General features: G+C 38.6%; 1 protein-coding gene across 1 annotated transcript in view; it reads right to left on the minus strand.

The window, feature by feature from the left end:
• Window positions 1-12309, minus strand: part of LOC116769849 (diacylglycerol kinase eta) — an 82617-nt gene that overhangs the window by 6103 nt on the left and 64205 nt on the right. The window contains exons 7-17 of the mRNA XM_061526728.1: window positions 11338-11543; window positions 11028-11224; window positions 10678-10823; window positions 4910-5021; window positions 4244-4431; window positions 3931-4006; window positions 3736-3846; window positions 3432-3538; window positions 1884-3248; window positions 1395-1814; window positions 1106-1280 (exon numbers count right to left, since the gene is read on the minus strand). Of these exons, the coding sequence (XP_061382712.1) occupies window positions 1106-1280; window positions 1395-1814; window positions 1884-3248; window positions 3432-3538; window positions 3736-3846; window positions 3931-4006; window positions 4244-4431; window positions 4910-5021; window positions 10678-10823; window positions 11028-11224; window positions 11338-11543 (3103 nt within the window). The remainder of the gene's footprint in view (window positions 1-1105; window positions 1281-1394; window positions 1815-1883; window positions 3249-3431; window positions 3539-3735; window positions 3847-3930; window positions 4007-4243; window positions 4432-4909; window positions 5022-10677; window positions 10824-11027; window positions 11225-11337; window positions 11544-12309) is intronic.

Raw genomic sequence — 12309 nt, forward strand, 5'->3', positions numbered from 1 at the left:
CAAGAAAAAGTCCAGCGGGGTCAAATCGCACGATCTCGGTGGCCAGTTCACGTCGCCTCCGCGCGAGATGACCATGTCCAGAAATTGCTCGTGCAGAACTTCCATCGTAGCGTGTGCTGTGTGGCACGTAGCGCCGTCCTGTTGAAACCACATGTTGTCCAGATCCATATTCTCGATTTCAGGCCAAAAGAAGTTGGTTATCATCGACCGGTATCGCTCACCATTGACGGTGACGGCCACACCATTATCGTTTTCGAAAAAATACGGACCAATCACGCCTCCGGCCCAAAATCCGCACCAAACAGTCACTTTCTGCGGGTGCATTGCCACTTGGTGAACCTCGTGTGGATTGGTCTCGTCCCAAATACGGCAATTTTGCTTGTTGACATAGCCATTTATCCAAAAATGCGCCTCGTCGCTGAAGATGATTTTTTTGCCAAAATCGGCGTCAACTTCCAACTGCTCTAATGCCCAGTCAGCGAACACACGGCGCTGTCTATGGTCATTAACCTTGAGCTCTTGGGTCAGCTGGATCTTGTACGGGTGCAGGCTCAAGTCACAACGCAAAATTCGCCAAGTTGTCGTCTGCGAAAGGCCGAGTTCCTGTGCGCGACGCGGAATTGACTGCCGCGGGTTTTCGAGGACACTGTCGCGCACAGCGGCGATATTCTCGGCAGATCTCGCGTTACGTTGACGCACGGGAACCGGCTGATTGTTAACTGACCCGGTTGACTCGAATTTGTCCACCAATCGACGGATAGTCGACTCGGCAGGACGATCATCGCGACCGTAAAACGGGCGAAGTGCGCGGAACGTTGCTCGAACTGAAGACCCATTTTCATAAAACAATTTTATGATTTGCACGTGCTGCTCGACACTGTAACTTGCCATGGTGGTTTGGGAGGACGGAATGAATATAACACACTGCATTTGACAGCTGTCACTCAAACAACATGGCCGCAATCAGCTGTCAAAGTTCAAGCGTCCCTATTGGAAAACCCCATAATAGGCATTATTTTCTTGTCGGGGCCATCATACACACGAGTGTATTATAGTATTAAGATATTATAAATGTATCACAAAAACCCAGATTTTTTATACTCACTTCAAGAATTCTATCATCGAACGATGGAGCTAGGAACAAATCGTCTCCCCTCGTGCCACCCCAAAAGTTGGTTCCTCCCATAAAAGAAGGAATATTCAGCACAACTATACCCTGAAGTTCCGGAAGTGGGATTCTCTGGCCGTCGCATTCCAGCTGAACGCGTTGACCCAGATGTCTGAGAAGCAGCATAGTTATTGGTACCCGAAAATAAAATAATACTTGCAGATATGGAATAAAAGGAAAAAAAAATTATTATGTAATAAACGCAACTAGTAAAACTAATTGGTACCTGTAAGTTTTGTTAACCCACTCCTTGGAGCCGAGCACTCCGTACCACATATAGTTCCTGGCTCTGGATCTACATTTCTCCGGATGTTCTTCTCGTTTGTTGTGAAAGTCGAGAGTAATTTTCGCATCTATACCAATACCGAAGTAGTTGTTCATGACAGCTCTTTCATAAAAACCTTCTAGAACTGTCTCATCCGGGTCCATCAGGGGGCTGACCGCCGCACAAAGGGCGTCCGCGTTTGCTAGCAGACATTGGCTTATAAATCCCTGCGTCACATGAGGCCAGGCAGGCAGCTGCACTAAGGGATTGATGATCGGTAGTTTTTTAGCGCGATCGCTGGATTCCGATTTAGTAATACTTCCGCCCCCGCCCCCGGCACCACTCTCCCCCCAGATCGATGACACTGATGTGGATAACCTGCTACACGACAATACGTTAGTTAAGTAAGGATTAGTTTGACATATTTCATAACAAAAAGTAGTCACTAACTTATCGGGTTCACCGGGCTTGAAGAGGCTCCCGCATGATATTCGTCGCGTAGCTGCGGGAGAGCAGCTTAGGAACTGACCGTACTCAGAATCTGCCAGCAGTTTTGGGTTATCCGATTGACGTCTTTCTCTTTCCCGAATAGTTGGTTCTGGGGAATGGACGCTCAGTGTATCTGTTCCTTCAAAAATGTCACTAAGAACTGATGCCATTCGGCTCTGACAAGTCTTCAAACTCCTATCTTCGCTGTGGGATGGCGACGGCGGTTCCACTACTACGCTGACTTGAGGAAATGCTGGCACTTGCTGTCGTAGCTCAGATTTCATATCTTCATTAGCGATTCCGTCTTCCCTCGAAACTTCCTCCGCTGTCTTAGTTAAGAGATGTTTTAAGCCGGGTTCATCTGCGACCCTCTTTTTCACACTCTTCCGTAGTTGTTTTCGAAACGATTTCCTAGCGATGTCACTACCTTCTTCGAAATGCGCCAGACTGCAATACTTCACCTGTTCCTCTGCCTTAGCTGCGTTCTCGATGTAAAACACTCTGTTTTCGTAACCGAACTTTTCCACATCGCTCTCAATCGGCTTTTTTATTTTGGATATGTATTTAATTTTCCCCTCTTTGTGTTTTTCAAGACTAGGATTCCTACTGTCCATGGGTATGTCGGATACCGTGTCCGAGGTGAACAGGGTCGTGTCGTCAGTATAGGTTTCGTTTTCGCCATTCTTACCCATCATCGCTAACAGAACTTCTTGCCCCAGCATTGAACTAATGTCGTCCATAATCGACTCGCCGTGAATAGTCTCTGAGTTCATATACGTCTCAGACGCCTCTGGAGAGTCAATATGTCCTATTCCAGTCCCCTCCTCGATGTCTTCCGGCTTCGTATCTATGATTTCGGATATTAAGCTGAAATCATCACTGATATTGGAACCTTCGGAGGTGGTTCCGTCTACATCTAGGTCGGCGCAGGATAGCTTCCTGTCCGGTGTGCAGTCGCCACTGCCGGGCGTCAACCGCTCGTTTATATCGTCGAAGTGGACGTCGTCCGTGTACGGTCTGTCGATGTCTATGATGGTCAATTGGTCCGATTCATAAGTTTCTCCCTGTATTAACGAATCTCTCCTATCACTGTCGTCCGAGATGACTAGGTTGGGTATGGTCAGGGTGCTGCTGTTGTACGTGCCGCTGGTGCGCTCCACGTCCGGCCTCAAGAGGTTCTTGCACGAGCTGGTGTCACACGACGAGAGCAGAGAGGGCGAGATCGAGCTGGTCTTACTCCGCTCTCGTTTATTGATATCCAAGCTGTCCACATCCGCTGGATTTGAACTTATTAACTTAGCTATGTCTTCATCTACATCTGGAATGCTGGGGATGAAATAAATATGATTGTATCGAAATGTGGGTCGCCTACCTTAAGCAAAACTCAGAGTATTATATCTACGTATGTAATGAGCTTGTCCGAAACAACCACCGTTTTAAAACATAGGACTTAAGGATGAGGAAAACAAGTTTTTAGCTCAATAACCAAGTGTTTTTAAACTGGCTTACTTTTCGGGCTGCATTGAGGCGGCGGAGACAGCAGAAGCGGCAGATGACCGGCGACTATCAGCGAAGGCGCGAGGCACCGGCAATGCGCCCTCTGACGTACTCGACACCTGACAGATACATAGGAATCTTTATCAAACTAATAATTAAGTATATTTTCATAGCACATTATATAACTTCAATTTTTACAATCAAACAAGTGTCTAGAAATTGATATGAGTTTAATTTTAAGTTTAAGTTATAAAAAACACAGGAAACGTGAAAATTTGGGTCAATTTAGTGAATATTTTAAGCATATGCTACAAACCTGTGGCGGTTGCAACAGTGCCAAGGTTCGTAGGAGTGATCTTAAAGCTCGCCGCACGCTGTCAGCTCGACCTGCCAACGCACAGCCCCGCGCTGCCCAGTTCAGCTGCTCCTGGATAATGGATCTTACTATTGTAACACAAAGTCTCAAAACTCAATACACTTTAGAGTCTAAGTTTAAAATCCTACTGGTTACCTTTTCAGTCTTCTCTATGATGCCCTTCTCAGCTGCTTCAGGTTCGCTGTCGCTCCCGTCCATCGGTTCCCACGTGCTGATATAACATTATAGATTTTATACAATACCCTAAATATCATAAAATGTAAATCACTAGTCATTGTCTTTTACAAAAAAAAAAGAAAAATACAATAACCTAATATACCAAAAAGGTTCGATATTCAATATTTAAACTTTTGTTCATATCCGTACATTTATAACACCCACACTAACTGTTGACATGCATCCGTGTGTTATAACCGAGCATGCGCCCCCTAACCCCGTGCGTGCTTACTCGCATCGAGCATGGTCGTGAGCCAGGTGAGTCCTGGCATGCAGCAGTAAGGACAGCGCTCGTCTCAGCCTGTGAGCAGCTCGTGCTGCGCCGCCGCCCGCCCGCTCCCCGGCCGCCGCTATACGAGAGCAGCCCGCCCTGAGCGACGCGCGGGCACTACTACACTCACTCTCACCACACTCACCCGCCTAATAAATAAGTAATAAATCAATCAATACCTATATAACATTTAAATGTATATAATATTTTCGGATTGGTCGACTTTGCAGCAACCCTGAGAGTCACCGAAACTTCGGGAGTACGTAGTTTTAAAAATAATAAAATAACGAGTACCAATCCGAAAATATTAGTTCAATTTAAATGAATACTCGCGAAAGATTAACATCTCATTACACATAAAACATTATTTCAATTCAAAATGGACAGTTTTTCTCTACGAAATAATTTAGTTTGGTATAATGTTTTGCCGAAATTAGTTCGTCCTTTCGCAAAAAGTGGCAAAGACGAGTGACGTAGATATAACTGGTAGAATGAAAAACACAAGTTATATATATTTTGTGTATACATGAAAACCTCAGTACGGAATAGAATAGTATAATAAAGGCTTATGAACAATGAACAATTCTCAAACAACATAGTTGTATCAGTGGTGAAAAATATTAAAACCTGCACGATTTCTTGTAGATTTTTCAGAAGCGGGCCTTCATCTAGCAGGTCTGGTGGTGCCGGAGGTGGCGGAGGCGCTGACAGGGCGCGCTCGAATGTCATTATCGACCATCTACGAATATAATATTATCATTTAAAATTAAAAAAAATAAAAAGTTTCTATATAAAGACTCGCTTGGAATTAAGACGATAGTATTTCAGTACATAAACAAGCCTTTACTTAACCAGATTTTAAAAAAATATATATGTCAATCGAGTTACACAAATTCGGTCGGTTTCAAAGAACAAAGTTGTTAATGAGTTTTTGAGATTTTTTTGAAGTGGGACAATTACTTTTTGCCGCTGTAATTCATTTGCATTTTCCAGAATGGAACAAATTAATACTTAAGGGAGGGAAGGTGATTCTAGGCTCGTCGAAAAAATATCGATACATCGATATTATTTTTTCAATGTATCGATATTTTTGAGCGATATTTAATGTTTCGATGTATCGATATAAAATTACAAGTATTGAAAAGGTATAAAAATTGATATTTTTTATAATTAAAAAATCCTAAAAAAGAATACTTTTTTATACTAACATTTTTTAACAAATTACATTTTTTTTTGGCTTTGGTCGACTCGATTTACTGCGTTTTAATTTAGTACTTAAGTTGGCTTTTAAGTTGGCAACTCTGTCTGTCAATGTCATTTCATTGTCAGTGTCTGTGCTTCAACTATCCGTCTGTTATCCGTATTATAACCTCAACGCGAGCGTATTTCTGCCTGCATTTGAGTTGATTATAGTTCTCAAACAATCTAGTAATGTAAGATGATTGAAGTAGATTAGGCCAAATATTTTTTTTTTCCTATCACACCGATATATCGATATTTTTAAATAAAAATATCAATATCGATATTGATATATTCAAAAATTATCGATACAATATATATCGATACTTTATTGCATTTCCGACATTCCTAGGTGATTCAAATATTATCTTGCTTCAATAAAACTCAATTAGTGTCACATATTTAAAAATCTGACAGGAACTGACAATCGCATAGCCAATGACAAAAGATTGACACAAAATATTCAGTCGATTGATTTATTCCATAATTAAGTAAAAAAAAAAAATATAAGAAACATCTTATCTTAAATAATTACCCATTAGGAAATAAAATATTGATATAAGTTTTGAATAATTTTATTAGCACACATACTAATTTTGCTACGAACAAAACTCTTACTAAATCCTGACGTTTGTGAGATCGACCGCAGACTATCTGTTCATGTGTCATAAATACTTTTTTCAAACGTTTCGAGATGGAATAACATTAATCATTTTAAGATATTTTTCAATGTATCTAAATGTGTTTTTTTACAACAATTCCGTACTATAAAACATCAATATACCCTTTTACATTAATTAAGACGCATTATAACTTGATCATCCGAATAGTTAATTGTCCTCAAACATCACCTGCTATTTAATATTACGGTATGTCAAAATGGTATAAGTATTGAACCATAATAAAATTTCTGTTATCTTATTCGTAAATATTTTAATTCGTCTAAAATATCACACGACTAATAACAATAAGGCGTGGTGAACCGCGCCACCATTACATCAATCAAATTATTGATATATTTCTATCAAATCAACCGAAACTAACAAACAAATAAATTAAATCTATCATCTTAACTGAAGTTCGTTTCCGATTCGCCGAGTCAGAAACAATCGAACATCAAACAGTAATTGATAAATCGAATTTCTCGTAATTCATCGTCATTAACAATAGCCAAGGCCGTTGTCGTTGATAACTTAATAAAAGAACGAATGATAGAAAGAATGAGCGGTAATTAAGGGCAGATCCGATCACTGGACAATAGTGTTTATTAATAAAAAATGACAATAATAGAATTCACACATCAATAGATATACTGCTGTGTATAGTAAAAGCTCCTGAAATAATCGAATAGCAAAGTTGAATATGGATAATATGAAATTATAGCAAGCTCCGAGAAGGAACTGATATATACAGGAAGACGACGTATTCTTTATCATGTTATCTGAAATCGGAAGTCGAGATACGAATGTCTCATGCGCCATTTTAAGTTTGTATTTTTTTACAATCGTTTGAGACGAATGTTCACAGACGATATTATTCACATTAAAATAATTTATTTGTATCTTTTATTTGTTATTTTGCCTAATTTGAGACGAATCTATAAAGCAATTAGTTATATTAAAAGGCTGAAATTTTATTTTTTACTTCTTCATAGTCCAATTACAGCCGACCGCTTGAGCTTGGAAACTTAGATGGAGGATTTTTGAGAATACATTATTTATGCAGGAACCTGAATCCGACATTGCAGACGGAAACCTAACCCGCACTTGACGAACATTCAGTGAAATTTTGAGATATAGCCGGAACTCTTTTGAGACCAGACTTCCTTGTAAAACTTATTCTATATTTATATATTTACGAGATCGAATAAATCGAAACATAATGCTCGTACCAATTATTTTTTGCGTTACATGTTCAGTAACTGAAAACGGGCAAGTTTTCATTATTTGTTTTGTTATTTGTTTTTACAAAAATGTATTGTGTTATAACCAAAAACTAATTGGCCTAGTATTGATATACAAGGCGCGATCTCATTGCTAAACATCTCTTTGTTGCTGGATGAATGCTATATTCTTGAAGATCACATTCAAAGTCAAGCTGCACTGGGACATGTAACTCTCCAAGAACCATTTTATGAAAGAAACCAGAACTGGTGACTTCTAAATGAGACTTTAAAGGTTTCATTCTTACTTTAAAGGTGTCCACAAAGCAGAATGCGTCACTGTCTCTGGATTTGGTCTGCATGGGCAATATAACTGCCTAAGCTTTCTAGGTCCGTAGGTGTTTTGAGGTCTGAGGTCTGAGAATAACGATTCCTATACAGACAGGCTATAGAGTGTTCTATTATATAGAAGTTAGTTGATGATGTCCATCGCTGCAGTGATAATGGTAGGCGTGCTTAAACACCAACACCCTCAGTTACATCCTTGACAACAATAGATAACAAGCAACATGGACAACACAGAAACTTTGGATTCTTCGAGAAACAAATCTAATAATCAATAATATAAAAATAAGTTTAAAAACATGTTTAAGTGTAAAACAGTGGAAGAAAATGTATGACCCGAACGCAAGCTCAATAATTGCGTACATATGTCATTGTTTAAGCATTCATAGTATTAGGAAAACTGTCACAGATCTACACAATGACATCTAAGATTTTTGCGAGTTTTTTTCATTTAAATGTTTTTTTTTTTCAGTTTTATTCATTTAAATGAAAAAAAATATATAGTTTCATTTAAATGTCATAGATCTGTTCAATTAATATTAAAACTACACGTTACTTAACATATTTCCATTAATTAGAAAACATTTTTTCTTTTTTAATTTCGTTTAAAATATTTGTAGCACACGAAATCCCATTATAACTTCGTTTGTTCATTCTTTGAGTGTTAAAAAGTTCGATGTGACGAAAAATAAGTTAAACAGGATATTATTCTCTTATTTTATAATGTTATTTTACGGAAAACTTTATTTTCCGTGATATTATAATAATAAAATTAACGTCCAATTAAAAGTTTTATAACTACCAAACGGGCGCCGTTATTATAGTAGAAATAAATTTTTATAAGTTAAATTGAAGAGTGTGTGTAATTTATATGAAAATAATTTTTTATCGGAAGGCGAATTTGCTTTTATAATCTTTAATTTCTTTGAAGATGAACGATTTCAGATTCGCTTCCGAGATCCGACGAGAGATTAGCTTTCATTTAAGCGTTTATTGGAACATGCACTTTTTATAAATTGCAGTAAATTTAATCGATTTGGCAAAACATAAATCGATGCCCAAAGGAAAATATGCATATTTTTATCTTAAGTTATTAATATGGCTATGAACAGACGTATAAATTCAGCAGATATTTGTTTAAGTCCACAATTTCTCTTTACGCTCCTTTGTCAATTTATAATAACTCCATAAAATGTTCAAGTCGTGGTGGCCTGGAGGCTAGGCTCGCCTCTCACACGTGAGGGCGCGGGCTCGAAACCTGGCAACTACCATTGTGATCTTTACATATTTACTTTCTAACAGTCTTTAGACACCAGTGACGGACGGTGAAGGAAAACATCGTGAGGAAACCTGGTCTTATAATTTCAAATTATAAGATTGAAATCGCCAACCCGTCTTGAGCAAGCGTGGTGATCAATACTCTAATCTTCTCCATGTGAGAAGAGGCCTTTGCTCAGCAGTGGGCTCCGATAGGCTGATGATGATGATGAAAATGTTCAAATAAGTGAATATAGTTGTTTTCCTTATAGATCTTTAAACCATAATTAAATTAAACTTTTGATTTTGAGGTTGACTAATAATGTTTTCAGCGTGTGTTCCTTTGAAAAAGATCTTGCTTGTTCCATTAAAATATATCAGTAATTCAAATCAAAATAAATACGATCTATGCATATAACAAAATCGTTCACGGGGTCCATTCTGTACATTGAAAATAAATTCCTATAAGGGTATTCCTAGAAGAAACGGATGCCAAAAATATGATTTTTAAATTATCTGTCTGTCTGTCTGTTGTACACTTAGAAGTTAATACTTATTGGACGGATTTCAATAAAATTGTAGATGGGGGTTGCTGATCACCTGACGCAACATTTAGGGTACCTTATACCGCGGGAAAATGCCTCATTCCCATGGGAATATTTTTAAACTACTTTGAAGCAAACTTATGTAAAGTTACTTGCAGTGAATACTTAATGTGTTTAATAATGACATGTTGTATTTAATTAATGTACTAATTTCCGAGGGAAATTCAATCCAATCGGCCCAGTGGTGTAAAAGTTCTTAGACCAATGGCAGCGCCACCTACCGGAATCAGTTGTAATCATCCCGAAAGCTAATTAAATACGTATACAAGATAATTAAATCATATACAAGGCGGTTAAAGGTTTACAAAAGATGCAAATTTTAAATTGTATTTAACAGGAATTAAAAAACGATAGGCAGGTATACACCACAGCGTAGTAAACAAATTTATATTTTAAGACCATGCCTCAACAGTGTCATCTACCGGGTCTAATAGTAATAGCATTTAGAACTAACGCAGAACTCTGCTACTTATACGGATAAAATTTCAACCAAATCAGCGCACCCGTTCAGCCAGCAGCGTCACCTACCGGGTCAAGCTGTAACCTTCGCGAAAACTAAAGAAATATTTATAGGTACGTAAGAATTACCAACATAATTACGCCCGTTATTCCCAGGCCTTATCAACGGTTAGCAAAACACTATTAGATCGTTCTTACTTACCGTGAGTTCACGTACACAGCGTGAACTTGCATGAAGATATTTTGTATTAAGGTACTTTTTCTACGCGAACAAAGTCGCGGAACAGCTACTTCTTAATAAATATAATGATTTAGGTCCATTTAAAAGTTCATATTGATTATACTGCTGTAACCGGGTTCGGTAACCGTCTGGTAACCAACTATCAGGTTGTGGTACTTTTTTCTAATAACTTTGGTATAGGCATGTTTGTGTTAAGGAAATTGTAGAACGCATTTTACCATCTAGATTGTATTATATAATATTCTTCGGAAATATCTAAGATGGTAATCATGGCTTCCGCTCTTAAAAATCAAATACTTTCTATCAAAGTACGTTTCACCTCATCGGGTCATCATCATTGTGAGAATTTTAAAAGTTTTCCACTAACCGGTCGAGCATCTTGGTTGAGGCTCGTTCGTATCTTTCAAGAAGCTGCTGAAGGTTGGCAGCATCATCACAGGAGGCGCCCCAACCCAACACCCGCGCCAGATCGTTACCAGTACCCAGCGGTAGCACAGCTGTCTGAACCTGTCGCTGGTTACGTCAACAGGGAAACGGAATCGTTATTAACTAACTATTGATGTATTGTTTTAGAAACGTGGTGATTGTTATTCAGTAATTAATTATAACCTACGTGGAGTATTTCTCAGAACTCAGATGTTAATGCAAACATTTTTCTAAATATGTTATTGAAGTGGCAATTACGACGGTGTTCTGTTTGAGCTGGCTTTAACTTACATGCATATCAAGTTTGTCGACTTCTTGAAGCACCCACCCCACGGAGCCGTCTCCGCTACACACCAATACCCTCAAAGGCGCGAAGTGTCTAAACAAACGCAGGCCCAGGCGCGGACCGGCACCACTCAGCTCGAACACCTGGGCCGGGTTCAACAGCTGCTTGAAACGACGGAGGAATTTCACCCCTTGGTTGTCACCTTTAACAAAAATTTGGTAGATACTAATAATTTTCAGGAAACGAAATTATATAAGAACATATCAAGTTATAGCTAAAGCGATTCGCGGTTAGTGACAATAAGTTAGAACTCACCAGATCTAGAGTTAACAAATACAATGAGCGGTGAGGCGTTCGGCGGTCTGTCTGGTAGCCAGCCGTCGTCGGGGCCCACAGAGTGTAGACGTGTCGGTGGTACGACGGACGCGCGGGCAGGACCTAAGGAGCAAGGGGCTCGCCAGCTCGGTCTGCAGCTCGCGTGGACACATTTGCGACACCAGATGCAACGGAAGTCTTGTAGTCTGCGGTGGATTTTATCATATTTTATCATCCATCCGTACTGCTACTGCTATTAAATGTTTTAATGATCATAGAAAATAATTTTCTCAAATAGTTTCCCTAATGTGATCAAATAAAATCGACTCCTTGAAAATGTAACATTAAAATAAAACTAATATTTTTCGGTTTATACTACGCGTATTTTATTATTTTAAAAAACTATATACTCCCGACGTTTCGGTTACTTTAAACGAATGCTCACGAAAGTCTTAGATATCATAATGTGACATTAATAAAAAATAATCTAGTTATATCCACTCTACTACCACATTATTAAATTGAAATAATGTGTTGCTACACGTTACGCATACGAGTACGTACAGATTCACAGAAACTTCCTGACGGGATGAGTTCTGCGGGAGGTCGAGTTCTGAGAAAGCGTTTTCTGGTTCGAGAGATATTTCAATCACCAGGATTATCTGACTTCATACAACCAGCTATACGTATACTAGATTTGATACAATGATTATCAGACGAAAACAAATAGGCTTTGAACGATTAAGGAACAAAAGTATATGATAAATAAAATTTTGTTTTATTATGGGACTACGAAAAAATAATAATTTTATACAAAATATACGTGTGCACATATTATATCCGGTTCGGATTATTTAAATAGAATCGTATCCATCTTGTATGTTTGTCTATATGTTGTATTTATGTAAGGAACCGTCCAACGTGGTTGCTCGTCCAATTTCCTGTCATCTCTGGAGTTCCGTCCATTGGCGT

Source organism: Danaus plexippus (genome assembly GCF_018135715.1).
Source record: "Danaus plexippus chromosome 3 unlocalized genomic scaffold, MEX_DaPlex mxdp_25, whole genome shotgun sequence".
NCBI lineage: Eukaryota > Metazoa > Arthropoda > Insecta > Lepidoptera > Nymphalidae > Danaus > Danaus plexippus.